The following is a 24666-nucleotide window of genomic DNA, read 5'->3' as shown; positions in this document are numbered from 1 at the left end:
TTACATGTACAGCCCAACACCTCTACAAGGCAATCTTACCTTTTTCTCAGCCACAAGCTTAAAACAAGCATATCTCGTAGTCCTAATGTTACAGCTTGCTCTAGTCTCAAATATTCAGAGCACCCCTGGGCCATTGTTCCCTGGACAACCTGTTAGGGAGAGACTGAGCACAATCTTCACTGGAGTATTTCTGATGGGGCTTCTAAAGGACATCTTGAGACAAAATATTCTAATAAGACCATATCCTTCAACCGGTTTAGTAGAGAGAATAGTTTTTGAAAAGATGGAGGCTTGTCTGGCTCTTTGATTTCTGCACATAAAGGGAAATTAAAAGGACCATGACTTGTTAATCTCTGGCAGCTAGGTCTTTCCTTCTTCACTCTATCAGCCATGGTGAAATTTCTGTAAAACGCCCTGCGAACCCAACCTGGGCCTCCCGGCACCACAAGCAATTTGCGTCCTTCTCCCTACGCTCTCTTTCTACCTCCACCTTACAGCTCCAACAATTAGGAAATGATTATTACAGCTCCACTCCCCAGGGCTGGTTTATGTCCTGCTAAGTAAGGATAACATCACCCAAATAACCATCTCCTCCTTATTGGTACTTAGCGCATCCCAGCCTGGGCTCCTCTTAACAGCTCCGAGCCCTAAGTGCATCCATCAGGACTGGGTGTGCATTCCACACTTATCCGACACTGGCCCTCTGCTGCGAGGCAGAAGAGAGGTGTTGGCCTGTTAGCCATGGGCATCCTCGCAGCAGCAGGCGCTATTGCTGCCGCCACTGCAGCCAGGGTTAGCCTGCATCATACTACCAGACGGCTCATGTCCTTAATGAATTTATGGCCAGCACTACCAAAGAATTTATACCCAGACTTCCATGGATAAACAAGTCTTGGCCTGCCTTGAGGCTCTTGAGGCTGCAGTGGAATTTACTGGAAAGAGAGTGGAGGCCCTGTTCCTCCACCCAAACTGCCCTATGACCCTCACTATCAGCAGGTCTGCATGACTGGCATCCCTTACAATCACTGCCAGGCTTGGGATGCTGTCCAGAGACACCTGGACACTTCCTTCCTACCCCTCTGACAATACAGAAAATTTAGACATGACTTTGCTCCAATAGCTACTAAATGCAGAGAATCAGCTTAATAATACATGGGCTGATTCTTGGGAAGTGTGGCGTGTCCTGAATCCTTTCTCAAGGCCAGTACCCATCTCAAATTCTGGATAAAAGCGGAATGCTTTTACTATGCTTCTTTTTATGTCTTTGCAGAATCACCCTTCGGACCATCCAAAAGCAAAAGAAGGACCAGGAGCCTGACATGACAGTCCTCGAACACAAAACTAGAAGAATCAAGAAAAACAAAAAGGGGGAACTGTAGGGAATGAGCTGAGGAGTCCCCCAGGCTTATACCAACGGGTCACCAAGGCATAAAGAAGTATGAAACCACAGCATGCTCACACCCCAGTGTGGGTAAACAAGATTAGGACCCCAGGATCGAGGGGGAGGGTGCAAAGGTATAGGAGGTAAGCAAGATTAGGCACTGAGGGCGTAAAGTGCCCTCCAACTTAGTACTACAGCAGAAAGCTGCTCTCACGGGAAGGAAGGCCATTAGGTAAGCATTAGGTAAATGGGGCCACAGCCCCCTGCACTGCGCCGAAGCCGCCCAGAGAGGGGGTGATCGACAAAAGAAAAGGTGCCTTGTTAACCTGACGTTATTTGCCTGTCCCATCCCCTGGGCTCGCTGAGATAAACAGAGGTGGTGCCTCATGTCCGCCGTAAACACCCTTCCCCCCGACTGCCCGATGACAGGATTCTGTTTTGTATTAACCCAAACCCCTAACCCTGAATATCTTCAAGACCCTCTTTCCGTCACATACACGAGTTACTGTTCACAGATTCATAGTCTCTTTGTGCACGTCCAGCACGTTTATAAGCCTCTGATTCTAATAAAAACGGGGTAAGGACCCTTATGTGGGGCTTTTGTCTTTTCCTGGACATTAGCCATCTCTCTATTTTAATCTGCGTGTGCTTTCTCCCGGCTGAGTGAGAACTTTAGATATGACAGCCCGGGGCCTCAACACTTCGCCAACCACCTGGGGGCCCACCTGTGCTGCCGTCGTGGCGGCTCTGGAGAAACCCTTCTCCGTGCTGGCCTTTGACCTGGCTCTGCTCCCGGTCCTGATTTAGATTCAGTCCAGACCCAGGATTTCCCACAGCTCCAGGTGGCGCTCGGACCCTGTGTGTGTGACGTCCAGCTCGAAACCGTCCCTCGCACGGTCTCTCGAATTTCAGACACACGTGACTCCCTGTCTTCCTACCAGCCAGGACTCCTGTGCTCAACTCACATCGCACGCCCCGGGGGGAAGCGCAGTGGAGCCGTGCCCAAGCCCAGGGCTGTGACGTGCCGACCGCGGCAGTGGCTCTAGAAGGTGCGTGCAACGGGCAATGCTGAACTCACAACAGCTCAATTTCTGCCTCGGCTGAGCCGTCCGGTGTCAGAGCACGAAGGTGAAGGGAAAAAGCATGTTTGTCCGCTTCCCCTTTTCCAGCCCAAACTGAACAATCGAACTCCAGAAAACACTTGTGTACTCACTGGCATGGTTTTGTCTCCGAAGAAGTAGATGGTTTTGTAGCCATCTTTTTCCACGTGTCCCAGGCAGTACCTCTTGTCCCATCCGTCAGGGAAGACGTCAATGCTGATCTGGCCCCCTGCAGGGCCAGGAACACAGAAGCTAAAGGTGGGAAGGAGGCGAGGGACCCGGCCCTGAAAAGAATGTGCCGCTTACCCAGCAGCAACTGGACGGCTGAGGTTGATTTTTAATAGCCTCGTTTGCTACTTATGCTCCTTAGGGACAGGTTCTAGAAATGAATGTGACATGTGTCTCCCCAAGACGATTTCACCTGGGATGTAAAAGCGTGACAAAATGCCAGCTCAGACCGAGGCAGGCCTCTGTGTTCACGCGTTTCGCCAAGCGTGCGGTCAATCTGCAGCACGCTGGCCAGGAGTCTGGTCCCCGATTCGCTCAGCTGGGCCCGCCCCTGGGGGACAACACCCAGAAGCAGGCTGCGTGTGGCTCATCTCGCAGGAGGAAGAAAAAGCGCGGGGAAGGGGACCTGCAGGCAGTGTTCAGGGGCAAGGACCACCCCGCCAGAGCTCTGTGGGGGGTGAACACCTCACAGTTCAAGGCTGAAGAATCTACCCCTTCATCTGACAGACATAAGCCCTTTGCAATTCCAGTTTTCCACAGCTGTACCCTTAGACAAGCTCGTAAAACGAGGGGCTTTAAGTAATGACTCATGAGCACAAGGGAAATCATTGGCTTAGAGCATCTGATGGGCGTATCCTACCAAAAACCAAGGCCGAGACACGTGCACCACAGAAAGAACTCTACGTCAGACACCAGAAGAGTCTGCACGACAGCCTCCTGGTGTAGAGAAAACCTGCCTGAGCTCAGCCAAGTCCCCTTTCCATGCAGGGCCTTGGTTTCTCGATTTGTAAAACCACACCTACTGACTGCCAAGGTTCCCTGATGCCAAAACATCACCAGGTTCCGGAGTCTACCCAGCCTCGGGCCAGGAGGAAGGGTCCTGCTGCGTGAGAATTCAGAACCCTCCCAGCAGCCTGGGCAGGTCTCCGGGAGGGCTGACCGCATAGCAGGGTTTCCCCGTCCAAGGACTGCTCCCCAAATCCTCCTGCCCACCTGCAAACTGGCCACAGTTCAATTTCAAGAGTGCGCTGGCCCAAGGCAATCCCGTGACTAACCACCCACTCCTGAAGCCCGTCCGCGCCCACGGTACCTATGGAGAACGTGATGCCTTTTCCCGAAAACTCCTTCTGCAGATCTGCTACGAACTTCTGTCTTATGTTTTCTTTCTGGAAAAAAAAACAAAAACAAACCAGATACGGATCATCTCACTGCAGTTTAGAGAGCACCCTTCAACCACTGGCCATGCGGCAGCACATCTTCTCTTCATCAGCCCACGTGGTGTCAGGGGGACTCACTTTATCGAGTTCGTGAAACTCAATGCGCTCTTCTTGGCTGCAGCTTCTTCCAATGGGGGACACATTTAACATCCCATTTCGGAACTCGATGAAAGTGCCTCTGGGGAGGAGACAGGCCCCGACACGTTATTTATGTGGGCAACGCTACGGGTGGATACTCAGGGTAAGACCCAGGCCTGTGCTCAGCTACGTGGCAGCCGTGGGCCACAGGCGGCCACTGAGCCCAGAGCTGTGGCCAATCCCACGGAGACTAGATTTCAAAGATGCAGAATGTCCCCATCATTCGAAATGTTTTATTCTGATCATACATTAAGATGATTATGTTCCAGGGGCGCCTGGGTGGCTCAGTCGGTTAAGTGTCCGACTTCAGCTCAGGTCATGATCTCACGGTTCATGGGTTCGAGCCCCGCATCAGGCTCTGTGCTGACTGCCAGCTCAGAGCCTGAAGCCTGTTTCAGATTCTGTATCTCCCTCTCTCTCTGACCCTCCCCTGCTCACACTGTCTCTCTCGCTCTCTCAGAAATAAATAAAACATTAAAAAAAATGATTATGTTCTGGATATACTGGGCTAAGTAAAACGTGATGAAAATTAATTTCATTTGTTCCTTTCTGCTTTTTTTTTTTAATACGGCTACAGAAAACTTAAAAAATTGCACATGTGGCTCACCTGATGTCTGTTGGGCAGTGAACTTTACTGTTAATAAAGAACTATGAAAAGGATTAACAACTCTAAGGCCCCCCAGGAGTCTGGAAATTCATGTGTCAGACACCTTTGCTGGCAACACGTTGAGTGCACTGACGTGACCAAGCAAAGCTCTGGGAAGAGGCTCCGAGAATGGCCTGCTGAGCCTCCGCAATCACTGGGGAAGCACAGGGCACCTGTGGCCAACTGCTGTTAAGTGGTGGCTGTGACCACGGAAAATGAGAACAGAGTTACACTTTTTTAGTCACTCTGAATGAAGATATTTACCAAAAACCCCATTTCCCCCACCATGTCCCTAGTTTCCATCTCAAGATAGTTTCTTAAAAACTCAAATACCTTGTGAGCTTTTTTTAAAAGCTCACAATTCCACCTTAAGAATAAATAGCTCTTTAGTAACGGTAAAACTCATTGTCCAACAGAAACCACATGATCTCGAGCCACCAGCCACCTGTAACTCCCGGGGACATGTGCCCAGCGTTGAGCGGAGGGCTGCTTCAAGGCCAGTGTTGCCTACTGCGACACCGTGTGACCTGGGGCGCCTCTCGGAGCCTCACAGAGGGGCTGAGGTGGTTCCGGCTACCTCTACAGGGTCTTGAGAAATCAGATGTCCCAGTTCTTACAGTTGGGAAGCAATGAATGCTTGTCAGGTCAAGTCGACGGGGCAAAATCCCATCGCTGCATCCTCTCCCAGCTGTGCTCAGAGTGCACAGAAGGTGGCAAATGACCTAACAAGACACGCGCATCTGAGATGCTTCCTGACACGCCCCCCCCCTCCCCGCCCCCGGGACGTCCCGGAGCTGGTACAGACCAGCCCTGCGCCCGTACCTGCCACATGTACCCTGGTGATGGTTCCCACGGGTCACTAGGACTGTGGTCCTAAATGTCGAAGAGCTCACTGAGTTTTCCCCACCAGCATCTCAAGGACACAGTAGCCCCCTCTCATTCCCATGGGAGGGAGGCTGATGCATCTGAGAAAGGCTTCTGTTCTCAAAAGCCAGGATTACGGCACTTTATCGGGTGTTCGATTCCTCCCTGAAGGTCTGGACTCCTCTTTAGTCCTACTGCACCCGCGTGACCCCCGGGGGGCAGGGCGGGGAGGGGCAGACAGGGAAATGGAGGGAAAAGACAGGAGGGCAGTGCTGATGGGAAACGGGAAATATGGGCAAATGCTGATCAACGCGGTCTCAGGTCTGCCCCCGAATCCGGGGGGACCTCCTGGGACTGAAGGACAGCTCTGCACATGGGTCTCCCTCTAGGACAGGATCACGCCTTATCCTTCCCTCCCTCCTTCTTTCTTTCATTCCATTCATTCATTCAAAGCCTCCCTTAATGCTTAACCCAGAGTAAAGCCTAAACTGCCCTGGGGTATGTTATATTTGCACTTTCGACCGTGAAGAATTTCCACCACACATAAAAACACCAAGGGCAGGATAACAAAGCCCCATGAGCCATTACCCAGCCACGGCCAGGACAGCCCTGGGCCCAGCCTGTCTCGTCCGTAGCCCCTTCTGTGAGATGTGAACAGGAAGCCCCTTTGTGGAGGTGTTGGGCGGGGGCACTGGTTAAACGGGGTCTGTGGCTTTGAGCAGTCTCAAAAGCGCGTATCCTGAAATTCAGCTGCTGTTTAAACAAACAGTTTCTCTCCCTCATCATCAAGGTGTTACATGTTAAGGGCAGACCAAGAAGAAAATGGAACATAAATCCAAGAAAACACCCGTAACCTCACCAAGAAACAGTCCCTGTTAGCCTATGGGGTTGTTTTCTGCCAGTGTTTTAACTGTGGGCATGAAACGACATTAGTTAGTATTACTGAAAAATGGGAACGGAGATGAGTACAGTATCTAGAGCGAGAGGTTAGTCCCCAAATCAAACGCTTACGGAGGTCAGAAAAAGGAGGGAAGGAGTCTGGGAAAGACTGGGGGTGCGGGTGGGGGAGTGCAGCTCAGCTGGCTGCTGCCACCCGGGAACGGTCACAGAGGCCACAGGCCTCAGACACTACAGAAGCTGAAGTGCAGGCACTTTACCACGTGAACTCAGGCTTCCAAATGATAGCAAGTGATCAGACTTTAGTTCACGCCATGGGCCGGGCAAACGCTGCCTCCAGGTGACTCCCGGGGCCGGGCGCTATTTCACAGGCCTTCTGCACAGCCTCGGAAAGCACCTAGTGCCAGATTTCCACCGTGTGGACACGCCGCCATTTACGTCCTCACTCTTCTGCGGGACAGCGTCTAGCAGTTGCCTTCTAAGCACAGGTCAGGGGACTAGAGTGGGTGCCAAGCAGCCCACTGGCACTGGTCCAGGCTCCGGCTCAGCCTCTCTGCTGAGAGCAAACCCACCTCTTCTTCGGGAGCTTAATTTTCGCAATGTAGCTCAGGCAGTAGTTGATTAAGTCTTGGATCAGGGCCTCACCCAGGTGACCTTGAATATTCTAGATAAAGAAAATATGGGGGTTACTTGATTCAGTGACTGGCATTTTCAAAATAACTTTAGAGTAAAACCAGGTCTTTACCACCACTGGGTGAAGGTCACTAGGCTGATGTGGTGGCCAGGGTGACACACCCCACCGTCTGTTCCCTCCTCTCCCTAGTGCAAATCAGCAAACCATGAAAGCCTTTAATTAAAGCATTTTCTGTTTCATGACTCAACATTTTTGAACTCATTACCTTTCAAATGCTTCAAAGAAGTTCCAAAGATTATATTATTGCTGCTTTTATTCAATTAAAACATCCACAGATGCCGACAGAAAATACAGTTGTTCCACTTAGGCTTCTTTTACATCTGAATAGAATGATCTTATTACAAATAAGAGCTACACGCTACCTCTTTACAATGCTGATGGCCTGCCGGCCTTGGTCTCCGCTATCGCTAACAGAAATATTCGATTAACCATCCTTAAAAAACAATTACAAAAATGTAGTTAACAATTTGGAATATATGAGAGTCGCATGGTTCAACGTTCAAGATACAAAAAATACGGGGTGGAGATTCATCCCTTCCCCTGTGCCGCACCCCCAGATACACCTCGCCAGAAGCACTCAACGTTAAACAGCTTTTTAGAAAACACTTTAACAATAGTAGGTCGCTGTCTGGGTATTCAAGAACGCACCTGTTTACACAAGAGTTTCCCATCTTTGTACGCTACCAGGCCATTCTCTGGAAACACATAATCGTATTTTTCAACAACTGCAACAGAAACAAAAGAAAACTTAGGATGCAATGAACCAAAGTCTGTGTTTCTTTTTTTTTTTTTTTTTTAATGTTTATTTCTTTTGAGAGAAGGCACTCGCATGTACAGGGGAGGGACAGAGAGAGAATCCCAAGAAGGCTCCACGCTATCAGTGCAGAGGCTGAAGACGGACTCAAACTTACAAATGGTGAGATCATGACCTGAGCCGAAGCCAAGAGTCAGATGCTCAACTGACTGAGCCACCCAGGTGCCACCTCTTTTTTTTTTTTTTAAATAAAGTAGGGTTCATGCCCAGTGTGGAGCCCAATGTGGGGCTTGAACTCACAACCCTGAGATCAAGACCTGAGCTGAGATTAAGAGCAGCATGCTTAACTGACTGAGACACCCAGAAGCCCCTCTATTTCTTGATTAACACCATCACCAGTAAGATTGCTGAACTCCAGAAAGAACTGTAAAAGAATATCTCATCTAGGGGCACCTGGGTGGCTCAGTCAGTTAAGCGTCTGACTTCAGCTCAGGTCATGATCTCATGGTCAGTGAGTTTGAGCCCTGCATCCGGCTCTGTGCTGACAGCTCAGAGCCTGGAGCCTGCTTCAGATTCTGTGTCTTCTTCTCTTTCTGCCCCTCCCGCACTCATGCTTTGTCTCTCAAAAATGAATGTTAAAAAAAAAAAAAAGAATATCTTGTCTTAACAGGTTGGGCGAGTGGGGAAAAAGGTCCTCAAATTTTTCTTTTTTTAAAAGACTCTCAAATACAAACATAAAAGACGGGGGCCAGACCAGAGATTGGAGCTTTGGTGGTGGGTCTTCTCACATCTCTGCCTTTAGCCCTCTCTATGATTAGGGAAGATGGATGTCAACAACAGCCCCCAAGCCTTTCTGAGGATCCGTATCACCAGGGCAGCACTAAACATGTGCAGATTCCCAAAATCTGTTCACATTAATTTATTTAAAGTTTATTTATTTGAGAGAGAGAGAGAGAGAGAGAGAGAAGCATGAAACTGCTGGGCAGAGAGAGAGGAAGACAATCAAAACCAAGCAGGCTCTGTGCTGATAGGAGGGCTTGATCCCACAAAGATCCACTAAGATCATGACCTAGGCAGAAATCAAGAGTTGGACATTGAACTGACTGAACCTCCCAGGCGCCCCAGCTCTCAGGCTTTCTGAATCCAAATATGCAAGGTATAAGCTAAAAACTACATTAAACAATTTTATTTAAAAATATATTTTAATGTTTTATTTATTTCTGAGAGAGACAGCGTGAACAGGGAAGGGTCAGAGAGGGAGGGAGACACAGAATCTGAAGCAGGCTCCAGGCTCTGAGCTAGCTGTAGCACAGAGCCCAATGCGGGGCTCAAACACACAAACTGTGATATGACCTGAGCCGAAGTCAGACGCCCAACCGACTGAGCCACCCAGGCACCCATACATTTTTTTTTTTAAAGGTCTTTGGATGATTCTTACAAGCAGTCAGATTTGGAGACCGCGCACACAAATCTAAACAGGCCCTCAAACTTTAGGGGCTTGTGAAAATGCAGATTCTCAGGTACCATGTGTTGGGCAGGGCCCTCACATCCACATTTTAACAAGTTCACCAGCGATTCTGATATGGCCAAGTCTCCAACTTTCCCCAGCTTGTAAGTGTTTTGATTCTGTTGCTTTGACTCAGTCTGAAATATACACAGTGCCCCAGCCTGACACAAAACCTCTCCGAATTCGGCCAGAGGCAGAAAGGGCCATCAGGGCCAGGTAACCGGATTTCTGTGCCCCATTCTGTTGTTTACAGCCTTTCTAAGCAGGGCGTCTACAAGGAAATTAAGTAGCAGCAGAACGGAGTTTTAAAGAGAACGCACAGATTACATTTACAGTGACTGACCCTGCAACGCAGCTTACACAGATTTGGACTGTAAGGTACCACAGCTAAAATGCTGATTCTCAACTGGGGGTGATTTTTGCTCCCTCGATGACATTTGGCAATGTCTGGAGACGTTTCTGGTTGTCACACTGGGGGTAGAGGGGTTACTGGCATCAAGGGGGTACCCAATGCTGCTTAACGCCCTATAAGCACAGGACGGCCCGACAACAGAGAAGGACCTGGCCCCAAAGGCCAACAGTGTCCCAGGTGATCAAGTCACATGGCTCTCCGCCCTCCATTTCTTATGGGCCAGGCACCCTAGACACACCAGGGCCACAAGATGAATAATCCATGTCCTGGTCTTCGAGAAAAATCAGACAAGTGGGCAGCTTCCAAGGAGCAGGGAGGGCGGGCCGTGCGTCAGGCCGTCCGGGGGAGCGACTCAAACACAATCGCAGGCCCCGGGACGATCGCAGGTCCCAGGACGGAGGCTGCAGTGCAGGGCCCGTGCTCCAGAGTCCTGCTCCATCAGCAGGGGAGGAGCCCCGGTGACTCGGGATCAGGGAACTCTGGGAAACGCCGCGTTAGGGCAACGGCGAAGTGCCCACACCCAGGGGGCACCTCAACACCCAGGTGAGAAGACGGTCAGGAGACAGGGCTTGAGCGGAGCTCGGAGAGTGGACAGGGACAACGTGAAGTGTTCTGGGCAGTGACAGACACTCACAGTTCGAGGGAAATGGCCTGTGTGTCTGAGTACCGAGAGGTCCACCACCACCTCCAGAAATTTACTTACAGGGTTAAAAACAGGAAAGAGAAAGCAGAGAGAAGGACCCTCCCAACAAGGAAGAAGGCCTGACTATGGGAGAAGGCTGGCTCGGGACTCAATTTCCTCCTGTGAAGTTAATTTTTTACCGAACGCAACTAGCAATGCAGGTTATTACCATCACTTCCCAGCTGCTCCTGCACTTTCTCAAAGTCGGACCCGCCCACCACTCCAATTTTGATCTTCCGCCTCAGGTTTTGGAGAAAGTCGTCCATTTCCTTGGTGATTTTCTACATTTCAAAAAGGAAAATAAAAAATCATGAGTCATTTAGTGATGATGAGACAAAAAACTGCAAGAGTGATGCAACCCTTACCTTCATACAAACCTATTCAGGCTCTAGGTCTGTAGACAAGTCCAAGTACATCACCTTTTTACCAGAAAAAAATGCGTCAACCTGTACTTATTTTTACCTAGTTTAAAACACACAATATATAAACAGCTGGTGTGTGCTGTTCTAGCTCATCCTGTCTGCATTTATATACCTGTTTACATGCAGAAAAAGAAATAGGCCTTGTTTTTGGAAACATGAGTGGACTCATTCTGCATCTTGTGCAATGATTTTTTTTTTTTTTTTAGCATTAAGTGGTGATCTTTACGTGTCAATGGACACAGACTAGTGCATCTCTTGCAAATGCTATCCTCTGCTCTACTTATGGACTTAAGTTGATTTTAACACAAAATAACGCAATCAGATTAAAGAGAGCATCGAGAATTGATTTGTTATAATCATACAAAACCAAAGGAAAAACAAAAGCCACAAGAGTCGGATCATTAGATTTTTTAAATCTCTCCTAAAAGGCTCCTATCTATCAATAGTGGTCATAACGATATAATTTTATTCTGGTTAAATTCCAAACTGTGCACTAATTCAAAAGAAATTATGAAGTCACATGAAAAGATATCCCTGTGTTAAGACAAATCACAATTCATTTTTAAAAGTTAAATTGTTATCTGTAGCAATCTGAACTGTACATTCACATAGTTATTTTTATTTATTTATGTTTTTAAGTAAACTCTGCCCCCAAGTGGAGCTTGAACTCATGACCCCGAGAGTAAGAGTTGCATGCTCTACTGACTAAGCCAGCCAGGCACCCCTCACAGTTCTAGCTTTAGAAACGAAGTTAGCAGTACACAAACAATGAAGCAACAGAAAGAGAAATCAAGGAATTGATCCCATTTACAACTGCACCAAAATCCATAAAATACCTAGGAATAAATCTAACCAAAGGGGTACAAAATCTATACACTGAATACTATAGAAAGCTTATGAAAGAAATTGAAGAAGACACACAAAAAAATGGAAAAATATCCCATGCTCCTGGATTGGAAGAACAAATATTATTGAAATGTCAATACTACCCAAAGCAATCTACATGTTCAAAGCAATCCCTATCATAACAACACCAGCATTCTTCACAGAACTAGAACAATCCTCAAATTTGTATGGAACTAGAAAAGACCCCAAATAGCCAAAGCAATCTTTAAAAAAACCAAAGCAGGAGGCATCACAATCCCGGACTTCAAGCTATATTACAAAGCTGTAATCATCAACACAGTATGATATGGGTACAAAACAGACACTCAGGTGAGTGGAACAGAATAGAGAACCCAGAAAGGGACCACAAACTCATCTTTGACAAAGCAAGAAAGAATATCCAAGGGAATAAAGACAGTCTCTTCAGCAAGTGGTGCTGGGAAAACTGGACAGCGGCATGCAGAAAAATGAACCTGGAACACTTTCTTATACCAGACACAAAGATAAACTCAAAATGGATGAAAGACCTAAATGTAAGACAAGAAGCCATCAAAATCCTCAAGGGGAAAGCAGGCAAAAACCTCTTTGGCCTTGGCCGCACCAACTTCTTACTTAACACATCTCCGGAGGGAAGGGAAACAAAAGCAGAAATGAACTACTGGGACCTCATCAAAATAAAAAACTCCTGCACAGTGAAGGAAACAATCAGCAAAACTAAAAGGCAAGGGGCAGAATAGGAGATATTTTGCAAACCACATTTCAGATAAAGGGTTAGTATCCAAAATCTACAGAGAACTTATCAAACTCAGTACCCAAAAAACAAATAATCCAGTGAAGAAATGGGCACTTCTCTTTTTTAAGAAAAAAAAAAAAATTAAACATTTCTATTTATTTTTGAGAGACAGAGCATGAACAGGGGAGGGTCAGAGAGAGAGGGAGACACAGAATCTGAATCAGGCTGCAGGCTCCGAGCTGTCAGCACAGAGCCGGACGCGGGGCATGAACTCACAAACCGTGCGATCATGACCTGAGCCAAAGTCAGCCGCTTAACCGACTGAGCCACCCAGGCGACCCTGGGGCTTCTCCAAAGAAGACATCCAGATGGCCAACAGACACATAAAACGATGCTCAACATCCCTCATCATCAGGGAAATACAAATCAAAACCACAATGAGATACCACCTCACACCTGTCAGAATGGCTACAACTAACAACTCAGGCAACAACAGCTGCTGGCAAGGATGCAGAGAGAGAGGATCTCTTTTGCACCTCTGGCAGGAATGCAAACGGGTGCAGCCACTCTGGAACACAGTATGGAGGCTCCTCAAAAAATGAAAAATAGAACTACCCTACAACCCAGCAACTGCACTACTAGGTATTTATCCAAGGGATACAGGTGTGCTGTTTTGAAGGGACAAATGCACCCCAAGGTTTACAGCAGTGCTATCAACAAAGTAGGGGAAGAGCCCAAATGTCCACTGACTGATGAATGGAAAAAGAAGAGGTGGTATGTAGATGTGTACATATGTGTGTGTACACACACACACACACACACATACACACAATGGAGTATTACTTGGCAATCAAAAAGAATGAAACCTTGCCATCTGCAACTACATGGATAGAATGAGAGGATGTTATGCTAAGTGAAATTAGTCAGAGAAAGACAAATACAGAACTTCACTCATATGAGGACTTTAAGACACAGATGAACATAAGGGAAGGGAAGCTAAAATAATATAAAACCGGGGAGGGGGACAAATGTAAGAGACTCTTATATGGAGAACAAACAGAGGGTTACTGGAGGGGTTGTGGGAGGGGCATTAAGGAATTGACTCCTGAAATTACTGTTGCACTATATGCTAACTTGGATGTAAATTTAAAAAATAAAAATTAAATTAAAAAAATGAAGTTAGCAGAAATTAAAAACAAAGCAAAACAAAACACACCGGTTTAGAGTAATCCACACATAGGATTAATAAAATTGTACAGAGGGCTTATAACAGAGTCTTTTCTCTGTTATATCTTCAGGGTAATCTTGACACGGAACAAAAAACGTAGAGCTGTACTGCTGGCCTCTGTGAGTCAGTGATTATGAAAATGGGTCCCGGGGCCCCCCAAGTGGCTTAGTTCCACCTGACATCAGAATGGCAGGAAGTGGGGAGGACTCCTGACGTCAAAACGGGAGGAAATGGGGAAGACTCCCTGGATTGCAAAATACTAAAAAATGCAATACTTCCGGGGCACTTCGGTGGTTCAGTCGGTTAAGTGTCTGACTTCAGCTCAGGTCATATTCTCGAGGTTGGTGGGTTCAAGCCCCATGGCGGGCTCTGTGCTGACAGCTTGGAGCCTGGAGCCTGCTTCGGATTCTGTGTCTCCCTCTCTCTTTGCCCCTCCCCTGCTCATGCTTTGTCTCTCAAAAATAAATAAATGTTAAATTTTTAAAAATGCAATACTTCCATCTTTAAACAGAGGCCGGAAGCTGCAATTTATCTGATCTGAACCCCTGTGCACAGTGATGTGCTCCAAGGTACTGTGGTCATCAGACATGTGTCTGCAATGTGAACGGGTTGTAGAAGGCGCTCTTCTCCCTTCCAAGTGGCAGCAAATACTTTTTGAACAGGAAATAAGACCCAGCTGCTGGTGACCACAACAGAGCATCTCAACTACCCATCGTAGGAGAGATCTTTAGCGCAAAATAATCACACAGCAAAGCTGCTGTGATGTCTGCAAGTAACTCTTGTGTCGACAATGACAAGACACAAGCATTCTTTATAAATCACCCTGGACAGAATAAACAGAGAAAGATCCAAAAGCATGACATTAAGGTCAAAGCCTGTTAAAAATTCATCTTCTGAACAAACCAATCACAAGAGACTTTTCTGGGGACAGTAAGGGAAAACTGACAGGAATAAAGAAGAGTCAGCAAAACAGGGCGCAGGGGCCAGCACTGATCCACTGCCGAGTTCTGCACAGCACGCCAGCAACACCACCATATCCGTTGTCTGTGTAGCGTCTGTGGCTGCCACAACACCCTCCGCTAGTTGTGACAGGTCACACGGCCCACAGAGTCTCAACGGCTTCCCACCTGGCCGTGTACGGAAGAGCGTTTGCTAACTGCTACACTGGGGCATTAAATAAGTAAGAGGAGGGGACCGGTGGTAATTTTTGGAGGTGTGACGATGACCCCTGGGGTGACCACAGGTGTCCTCAAGAGACGCAGGCTCAAATACTTAGGGGTGAAGTACCAGGATGACTCTGGCTTAGGGAGTGGTACAGTGCAGAATAAAAAAGTAGAGAGGGGCACCTGGGTGGCTCAGTCGGTTAGGCGTCTGACTTCGGCTCAGGTCATGATCTCACAGTTTGTGGGTTTGAGCCCCGCATCAGGCTCTGTGCTGACAGCCCAGAGCCTGGAGCCTGCTTTGGATTCTGTGTCTCCCTCTCTCTCTGCTCATCCCCCTCGTCTCTCTCTCTCTCTCTCCCTCTCTCTCTCGTAAATAAATAAAACATTTAAAATTTAAGAAAAAAAAAGCAGAGAGTTAATGTCAATCATTGCTGAATTTAAGTGGTGGGAATACGGCTGTATACGTTTTTCGGTGGTTCTGGGGTCTGAACGTTTTAAGACGCAGAGCGGGGAACACTTCACACAGGCGTGTGCCTCCCTTCTTTTCACACACTTTTAAGTCTCAGCTGTTCTCTCTTTTTTAATCTAAAAATTTTCTTTAAGTTTACTTATTTATTTAGAGACAGCCTGAGTGAGGGAGGGGCAGAGAGAGGGGATCCCAAGCAGTCTCTGCACCATTAGCACAAAGCCTGATGCAGGGCTCGAACTCATGAAAACTGTGAGATCATGACCGGGGCTGAAACCAAGTCAGATGCTTAACTGACTGAGCCACCCAGGTGCCCTCAACTGCTTTTAGATGGCATGGCATTTCTTAGGAAAGAATTCAGCACAAGAAGATCCCACTCAAATGGTGATATGGGCAAAGCTCTGGACTCCACCCTAACTAGATTCACCTGTTTACAGCATAGTGTGCTTTAGCAGCTGCAACATAACCCATTCGGCTTCCAGACTGTAATGTGCTTATCAGTGTTTGTACTGAGGAAGGGAAAGGTTGTATAATGAATAGATCTGTTGCTAAAGTATTTTTATTTTTACCTGGAGCACCCAGCACATAGAAATAATGTTCGTTCAAATTAAGACTTTTTTTTCAGTGTTAAGGAAACTTAGCAAACAACACTAGCCCAGAGACTTGTACCAGATTTGCTGTGTGAAATCGAGATCATGGTTGCACTGAATCTCAGGGTCCTTATATTTGAAATAACAAAAATTATCCTACTTGGGGGGGGGGGGGGCGCGCCTGGGTGATTCAGTCAGTGGGGTGTCTGACTGTTGATTTCAGCTCAGATCAGGATCCCTGAGGGTTGAGTTGTGGGATTGAGCCCCTATCAGGTTCCGCACTGAGCATGGAGGTTGCTTAAGATTCTTTCTCTTTCCCTCTGCCCCTCTCCCTGGCTCGTGTTCTCTAAAACAAACAAACAAACAAACCAAAAAACAACAACAAAAAAACCCAAACCACAAACAAATCCTACTTGGGATGAAAGAGGAAGAACAGTTGAGAGGGAAAGGTTGTAAAAAGGTTTGGAATGTGAACCGCAGACCATTACAGCCAATGGGCCAAATGGAGCAGCTGTTTTTGTTTATAACAAATCAATAAAGTTTTATCGGAACACAGCCAAGCTGGTCTACATATGGTCTATGGCTAATTCTGCATTAGAATCGAATAGTTACTGCAGACTATGTGGTTGGCAAAAACCGAAAGTCTTGCTATCCGACCCTTTACAAACAATGAATTGCTGACTCTGGCTCTGGGCAACCAAGAGCCTTTAGCAGTCTACAGGTGTGTGAATCGGCGTCAAAAGGAGCCTCTGAAGAACTTGGCAGTTGAGTATCACCACTAGATACTCTGAACCTGTGGCTCAGGAAGGCGAAATGATGTATCTAAAAATCACACGCACTTCATGTGGGAATCCGGAGCACACCACTGCCACCACCTGGCCAAAACCAAGAAGGCAGGGACAGAATGTGAAGATACTGAGGTCACTTGGGCCCCCGGCTCAGGTCTGAAGGGCTGTTGTTCAGCGACCAGTCTGTGCAAGGAGGAGGTCACGGTGAGCTTCAAAAAGCAAAAAGCTGGGGGTCCTTGATTACTCCCACTGGAGAAGGGGGTGGGGAGGGGAGGGGTGGGGTGCTAGGATTTACTCTGACGGAACCCAGCCTACCGTACCCAAGGTATTTTAACGAAGGTGTTCGATTTCATTCGACCCTCACCGACACCATATGGAACTGGGAACGCCCCCATTTAAACCACTCAGGGGCTAAGTGACCTGCTCAAGGTCAGACAGCTGTCAAGAGGGTAAGGTTGAGACTCTATTAGGTCTGTTTGACCTGGAAACGTATGTTTTCATATTAGGCTGCAAGATGCGGCTCACAGGTGACATGGCTGAGGAGGGAACATAGCTGGGAGGAGGGCTGAGCTGGGGTTCAAATCCAGGGCAAGCGGTAAGAGTCCCAAATTGCGTTTTCCAAGCCCATACAAGTTTTTGGCTTTCAAGGGTCTCATCTCTCCGAGCACCGTGGGGTCTAGAGGAGCTGTTTCGGGTTTCCGTTTCATCCCCACAAGGCACCCAGAACGGAGTTCAGACCTGCCGAGGGGGTAGGCGGTCCTCAGTCGCCCCTCCACCCGCACCCTGGGCGGTCGTCGGCCTCGAATGTGAGCAGCAGGCGGCTCTGCCCCGCCGCCGCCAGCCCGCCGGGCGCCGCCTACCTGTCGCGGGGCCGTCAGGGTCCCGTCCACGTCGAAGAGGCAGAGCGCTGGGTCCGACGCCGCCATACCGCCGGTTTCCACCCGCACTCGACCAGACTCGTTGGCAACCAGGAACTCGACCCGGAACTTCCGGGCGCGGCCCCCGTGCCACAGGGCACGCTGGGAGAAGGCGGAGCCACCGCCACGTGCCTGGGACTAGCGGCGGGGAGTCTTTCGGAACCACAAATCCCAGGATGCAATGCGCCCGCGCGCCGTCCTACTACGGCCGGGCAGGCGCTCTTAGAGGTTCCGGGGGCAGAGGGGATTCTCTTCTGGCGGCAGGCAGCCTGGCCATGGTAAGAAGGCGGCTGGCGGGAAGCGCGGGAGCTGAAGCGCCTCCGGGGTCGTGGGCAAGGTTAGGCAGGCAGGCGGATTTCTCGGGCTCAGATTTGGAGAATCCGCGGTAGGGAGCTCCGACCTGGGTTAAGGCTTGCTGTGCCGCGCCTTTCTGCGCTCGGGTCACGTGGGCCGACAGTAGCCGTAACGCACAGGGTACTACTCTCCTCCGTGCGTCAGAGCCCTCGGGTCCATTAGATCCGTTTGAGGACTTTGAAACTATTATCTCCTTTGGTATGCAGTGAACCCCCATTGTGAAACGGAGAGAAACTGAGGCCCAGAGAAGTGGAGTAACTTACCTAAGGAGCCGCAGCTAGTGACTGCTCCCCAAGCCCAAAGCATCTTCCACTGCCCTACTCAAGGTGTAGAACCGTGCACCTAATAAAAACCTTGTGCTGGGGGTTCGCGCCTCCCGTCGCCGCCTCCTTTGGTCTTCCCCGTCCCCCAAACCGGGCTAAGAAATCAGCGGTTCCCTTCAGCACCGGAGATGGTGCTTTGACCTTCACAGAGAACTGGGAAGTTATTATGGTAGGTATTGCAAGGATTTGTTACCCTTTAGGACATTTGCTGTTTAGCGTCCTGCTGGGGAAAATGTTCACATAGCCTTATGTATTCAGTGCCCAACCCAGAGTTGGTCGTCCCTAGGTATTGACTGAATGAGTGAAGGCTGAGCCGCTTTTCTTGTACCTCTTTGAACGGCCTGAAGGAATGAGGATCAGTTTGAGGGTCAGACTCTGCCCCACTCACTGGAGGTGTGTCTTTGGGTATGTTTGTAGCCTTCCCTGGGTGGCAGAGTGGACGTATAGTTGACCCTTGAACAATGTGGGTTTGAACTGTGTGGGTCCGCTTACGTGCAGATTTAAAAATAAATATGTTGTGAAATTTTTTGGAGATTTGCAACAATTTGAAAAAGCCGGCAGAGAACTGCATAGCCTGGGTATACTGAAAAAAAAAGATATGTCATGAACGCATCAGATATATGTCGATGCTAGTGTATTATTTACTTCCGTAAGTATACACAAGTTTGTTACAAAAAAGTTTATCAAAATGCACATGCTTCCAGATTGTACATGGCATCATCCATAGTCTAGAGAAATGGAAACAAAGATGCAGTATTAAATCATAACTGCAGAAAATTAACTACAGTACATACTGCACTCCTGTAAAAATATCAGAGCCACTTCCTGTTGCCATTGAGGTGAGCTCAAGCATTGTGATTTCTGCACTTAAAACTATGTTGCTAATCCTCTTTTGGGATCAGTTCCTCACTCATAAATTTCGAATGGCCGTAAAAAGTGACGCAGTGGTTCTCGCGTATTTTTCATCATGTTTAGTGGAATACTGTAAACCTTGAGTAACACCATGGGACCCATACAAAATGCCACTGGGGATTCTAGAAGCGCTCCCAAGAAGCAAAGAAAAGTCATGACGTTACAAGAAAAAGTCGAATTGCTTGACATGTACCGTAGATTAAGGTCTGCAGCAGCAGTGACCTGTCATTTCGAGATCAATGAATCTGGAGTAAGGACCATCGAAAAAAAGGAAAAGGAAGTCCGTGAAGCCGTCGCGGCAGCTATGCCAGCAGGCGCGAGAACACTGCCCTGTTTGCAAGACAGCTTTTTGTCTCGTATTGAAAACGTGGCTTTTATGTGGGTGCAGGATTGCTATAAGAAAGGCATATCTATAGATTCTAACACGATTCGAGAAAAAGCAAAGTCGTTATATGACAACTTACAGCAAAAGGAAGGCGAAGGGTCTAAAGCTGGAGAATTTAGTGCCAGCAAAGGATGGTTTGATAATTTCAGAAAGAGGTTTGGCTTAAAAACTGTCAAGATAGCAGGGCAAGCAGCCTCCGTTGACCAGGAGGCAGGAGATGAGTTCCCACCACAGGTGCCCAGAGTCACCACGCTGGAGGAATTCACAGAGGGTGACGTGACGGAGGCGAGAGCTTCCCGGCCGGTGCCAGACGAAGAAGATGTGGAAGAGGCGGTGCCGGAAAACAAGCTGACATTAGACAACCTGGCGGAAGGGTTTCGATTATTCAGGACGGCTTTTGACTTCTTTCACAACACGGACCCTTCCGTGATACGAGCACTGAGACTAAAGCAAGTGGTGGAAGAAGGGCTGGTACTATATAGAAACATTTTTAGAGAGTTGAAAGGGCAGACAGAAATTACAGTGTGTTTCCAGGAAGTTATACCGGGTGTGCCTGCCCCGCCTGCCTCCCCTGAGACCTTGAGACCAGCCTGTCCTCTGCCTCATCCGCAGCCTCCTCGGAGTAAAGATGACAAGGACGAAGACCACGTCCATGAACTAATACTAAATAGTCTTCATGCCGTACAGTTAAACTGACCTGTTGTGCACGTGAGTGTCTCCGTGTGAAAATCTGATAACGGCAGGCACTGTGTCAGACTGCATTGTCGCCTGGGCATTAATCGGGCAGAACATCATGTGCAAGACTTGCCTGGAAGCGGAGAGCCTATCCTTAGAGGCCTAAGGTGGGTGATAATTTAATATAAAGTCAATGATGGGTCTTCTTACTGTTTTGCAACTTTTCTTTCAAAGAATTACAAAGAGTTAGGGTCCAGTATGCTCCCCTCTCCTAATTGGAGAGACTGCCTATCACCCTATCATCACAGCGAAGTGGTTTTTTAAAAAAAGCAATAACGGGGGCGCCTGGGTGGCTTAGTCGGTTAAGCGTCCGACTTTCGCTTAGGTCATGATCTCGCGGTTCGTGGGTTCGTGCCCCGCGTTGGGCTCTGTGCTGACTGCCAGCTCGGAGCCTGGAGCCTGTTTCGGTCTGTGACTCCCTCTCTCTCTGACCCTCCCCTGCTCACGCTGTCTCTCTCTCTCTCTCTCTCCTAGAAATAAAAAAAAAAAAAACATTAAAAAAAGCAGTAACGTTTCCAATACTGTATTATGAATCCCACTGTAATACTGTGTGCCATAAAAATTTTATAGCCAGCCATTCGTCAGCACAGAGGCGAGGGCCCCTGTGCAACAGTGGCATTGGTGACACCAGGTTACGCTAGGCTACCATAAAACAGTCCTGTCACTACTTCTTGGTTACCAGTCCTTGAATCACCCTACGTATAAATAAATAGGAATCTCCCTTATTATGTTTCTGTTTTTGTGTCTAGCGTTGGTGATAGGTAACAAAACGCCTGTTGGTGTTTCGCATCCTATAAGCAGTATCTATGTAGGGACTGAGAGACGATTCCTCTTGTGAACGACGTAAATGTGACGGTCTGGGTAATGCAGCACGGCCCTGTAAGTGTATTTTCTCTTACAGTTTTCATAATCATGCTCTTTTTTCTAGCTGACTTTGCTATAAGCACACAGCGTATGTACATGTAATGTACAAAACGTGTGTTAATCGACTGTTATCGGTAAGGCTCCTGGTCAGCCGCAGGCTATGTTAGTAGTTAGGTTTTTGAGGAGTCAGAAGCTACCTGTGGAGTTTTGACTGCACGGGGGTGGCTGTCCCTCACCCCTGCATTGTTCAAGGGTCAACTGCAGTGGCGCCTGTCTTGCACCGCTTGTGTGAAGGTCACATGAGTTAAAGTTAAAGCATCTGGCCGTCTCTTTCCCTGTGTCTCTGGCAGTAACGGCAACTGCGCAGGGGTGGCCGGAGCTTCAGGGTGAGATGCCGTGCAAACGTGTGTCGTGTGATTAGCGCAGCTGAGTTCCTGAGAGCAGTGTCTCCTGTCTCCCTTCCAGGCTGCCCTCCTCCGAGCTGTGTCTCGGCTGCCCGGCCCGGCCGCGTGGAGAAGACCTGTGTGCGGGCTGTGGTGCCACCGGGGCACCGGGCAGGATCCAGGGAGGTGGGCAGGGAGCAGGTGCCCCGCCCCGAAGGAGAAAGCGGCCGGCGCGGAGACTGAGAACTTCCAGATGGTCTACCGGTTTGACGCCATCAGAGCCTTCGGGTACCTGTCTCGGCTGAAGGTGGCTCAGACGGTGCTCACGGTGCTGGCCCTCCCGCCCGGCTGCTACTGGTACTCGCAGGGCTTCGTGACCCTCGGCTCCCTGTGCCTTGCAGGCGGGGTGGCTAGCTTCGCCCTGGCCATGCTCTGCTGGATGAGCTATTTCTTCCGGAGGCTGGTGGGCATCCTGTATGTGAACGAGGCGGGCACTGTGCTGCGGGTGGCCCACCTGACCTTCTGGGGCTGGCGGCAGGACACGGACTGGCCCGTGGCCAGTGTGATCCCCATGACGGAAACCCAGGACCGGGCCCAGGAGCTGTTTGTACGAATCCAGCAGTACAGCGGGAAGCAGACCTTCTATCTCACCCTTCGCTACGGACGCATCGTGGACAGAGAGCGGTTCACGCAGGTGTTTGGGGCGCTGGACGTCCAGCAGGAAGACCGAGGGTGCGGGCGAGGCTGAGGAAGGGGGTCCGGGGGCTGGAGACTCTGGCAGGCCTCTGGGCACTTGTCCTTCGGGATGCGAAAAGTCACACGGCAGAGGCCAGTCATCGGGTTTCGGAAAGGGGGTCTTAGTACAGATTCATGCTGCGTTTGGGGGACATTCGGGCAGATACGGCCGGTTCTTGGAGGAGGCTGTGTTGGGTCCGCCCGGGCAGGGCCGTGAGGTGGGAAGGCAGGGAGGGGCGGCAGGGGGAGCACAGGACTTGGGAGTGAGCGGGCTTGGGTGCGGTCAGCTCCCGGCTCTCTGTCCTGGAGTCCCCGAGCCTCTCCGAACCTTGGCTTTCACGTCTGAGAAAGGGAAGAGTCCTGCCTGTCTCCTGAGACGGGTGTGAGAGTAGACGGTGAATGTCAAGGTCAGTACGAAGACGAGGGTGTGCTGCAAACCGTGCTGGCAGTCAGTAGGGTTGACCCGAGCCCTGTGCCGCCCCCCTGGGGGACCCCGCAGTGGGAAGAAGCCTAGACAGAGGTGGGCCGTGTGACCTCGCCGGGAGGGTGCCGGCCAGGCAAGCGCAGCGCCTCTGCCAGGATTGTGCTCACCACGCAGACACCTGGGGCCCTGCTGGAAGGCTCTGTGGTGGATAAAACCAGGCACGCTGTGTTCTGGCGTGTTCTTCTATGAGCTAAAGCTAGTTCTATGCGCTGCCCTTCCTTGGAATTAGTAATAGATGTTTGTTCAACAACCCGTAACAATAAAGAGGAAGACGTGATCGTTAACAGTTGCACTCAGAAATCAGCGACTAACTGTCGTATGTGGGGACTGCCAGTCTTTTTTTATTGTGGTAAAATACACATAATGTAAATTGATTCTTTTGGCCATTTTTAGATGTGCACTTGAGTGGTATCAAGTAGGCCTGCAAGATCGTGCAAGTATCACGTGTGCCCATTTCCAGAACGTTCTCATCATCCCAAGGAGAAAGTCTGTACCCGTTAAAACAGTCACTTCCCAGCTCCCCGCCCTCCGGCCTTGTGACCACTCATCTGCCTTCTGTCTCCGTGGATTTGAAACGGAATCACACACTGTGGGTTTGTGTCTGGCTTCTTCCACCTGACATGACGTGTCCAGGGGGCGTCCGTGCTGGAGTGTGTGCGCACGCTTCCTTCCTTTCCGTGGCTGGATGATGTGTGTACAGACCACGGTTTGCTTATCTGTCCGTCGATGGACATTTTGATAGTTTCCACCTTTTGGCTGCTGGGAATAGCGCTGCCGTCCGCGCTGCTGCTCCTAAATCCGAGTCTCTTCTTTTGGGGATGTGCTGAGAGGCGGAATCGCTGGGTCTTAGGGTGACTGTGTGCGCACATTTTTGAGGAACTGCCAGACTTTTCCACAGCGGCCACATACTTTTTTATCTGTCTCAGCCGTGCACAAGGATTCCAGCTTCTCCACGTCGGTCTTTTGGATGATAGCCCTCCTGATGGGTGTGAGGTGGTAACTTACCATGCTTCCAGGCTTTTCTAAAAACAGATGTTATCCTGTACCTGGAATTGGTTTTTTTTTCTTTTTGCTTCATGTAACACATAACCATCTTACTTGTAAACACATTAAAAATATTCTGTCATAAAAAAACCTCATTACCTTGTGAGATGCCTGATGTTAACTGACCTTGTAATCATTTTGCAGTATATACATGCGTAAATCATTATGTTGTACATCCTAAGCTGATACTATGTTACACGTCAATTCTATGTCGGTAAAATTGGGGAAGGTTATTTTTGAAGGAGAGACAGACAGGGCTCCCCTCCCACCCCCTCCTCTCTTCGGCAGGTAACGTAGCTCTTGGTTTCCTGCCATACTGTTCCCTCAGCTGCTTACCAGCTCCTTCAAAGACTGTGAAGCCCTTTCCCCAAAGACAGTCTTTGCCTATAAAATGGCTCAAGCAGTATTGATGATTTGACTTTGACCTCATTAAAGAATTAACTCCAATAGCCCCTGGTGTTGGTCTAGTGGTAACCTCACCCCCTGAGATTCTAGTTCTGTCTGGGGTGGGTCCCCAGAATCCTGAGTGCTTGACAGGCTCGAAGCCAATTCTGAAATGCGGCCAGGCTGGAAGTTTACTCTATTTCAATCTGTTTCTGAACTAGACTCTAGTAGACAGAAAAGACCAGAGAACTCCTCTGGGGACACTGTTTCCTGGACCCCACTCCCCCCCCTTAAAGAACAGGTTCTCAGCTCTGGCTTCGTGTGCAGAATCACCTGGGGAGCTTATCAAAA

At 48.9% G+C, this 24666-nt stretch overlaps 2 protein-coding genes across 12 annotated transcripts in view; one reads left to right on the top strand and one right to left on the bottom strand.

The window, feature by feature from the left end:
* The window catches only part of PMM2 (phosphomannomutase 2), a 30071-nt gene extending 12301 nt beyond the window's left edge, over positions 1-17770 (bottom strand). For all 3 annotated transcript variants that reach the window (XR_005530517.1, XM_039244323.1, XM_039244324.1), the window contains exons 1-7: positions 17656-17770; positions 10690-10801; positions 7814-7890; positions 7044-7135; positions 4005-4104; positions 3800-3875; positions 2595-2710 (exon numbers count right to left, since the gene is read on the bottom strand). Coding sequence is in view for 2 of the 3 variants with exons in the window: in XM_039244323.1 (XP_039100254.1) it covers positions 2595-2710; positions 3800-3875; positions 4005-4104; positions 7044-7135; positions 7814-7890; positions 10690-10801; positions 17656-17721 (639 nt within the window). In the remaining variant the exon portion in view is untranslated. The remainder of the gene's footprint in view (positions 1-2594; positions 2711-3799; positions 3876-4004; positions 4105-7043; positions 7136-7813; positions 7891-10689; positions 10802-17655) is intronic.
* Positions 17771-17904: 134 nt separating this feature from the next.
* TMEM186 (transmembrane protein 186) lies at positions 17905-24034 on the top strand. Of its 9 annotated transcripts, none has more exons than XM_039244363.1 (5): positions 17905-17990; positions 18273-18558; positions 20299-20528; positions 21171-21300; positions 21751-24034. In XM_039244363.1, exons 4-5 carry the CDS (start codon positions 21286-21288, stop codon positions 22414-22416), a joined length of 681 nt encoding a protein of 226 aa, XP_039100294.1. In that variant the 5' UTR covers positions 17905-17990; positions 18273-18558; positions 20299-20528; positions 21171-21285; the 3' UTR covers positions 22417-24034. The 9 variants fall into 9 exon arrangements, 8 of the variants coding, with proteins under 8 accessions (XP_039100294.1, XP_039100299.1, XP_039100297.1 ...); XM_039244369.1 differs by lacking the exon at positions 17905-17990 and having other exon boundaries at positions 17998-18558; positions 21751-22362; positions 23281-24034; XM_039244365.1 differs by lacking the exon at positions 18273-18558 and having other exon boundaries at positions 17976-17990.
* Positions 24035-24666: the final 632 nt, after the last annotated feature.

The sequence above is a fragment of the Hyaena hyaena genome, unplaced genomic scaffold (assembly GCF_003009895.1).
Source record: "Hyaena hyaena isolate Hyena2069 unplaced genomic scaffold, ASM300989v1 scaffold_238, whole genome shotgun sequence".
In the NCBI taxonomy this organism is placed as follows: Eukaryota; Metazoa; Chordata; class Mammalia; order Carnivora; family Hyaenidae; genus Hyaena; species Hyaena hyaena.
This window is presented reverse-complemented; position numbering and strand designations above follow the sequence as displayed.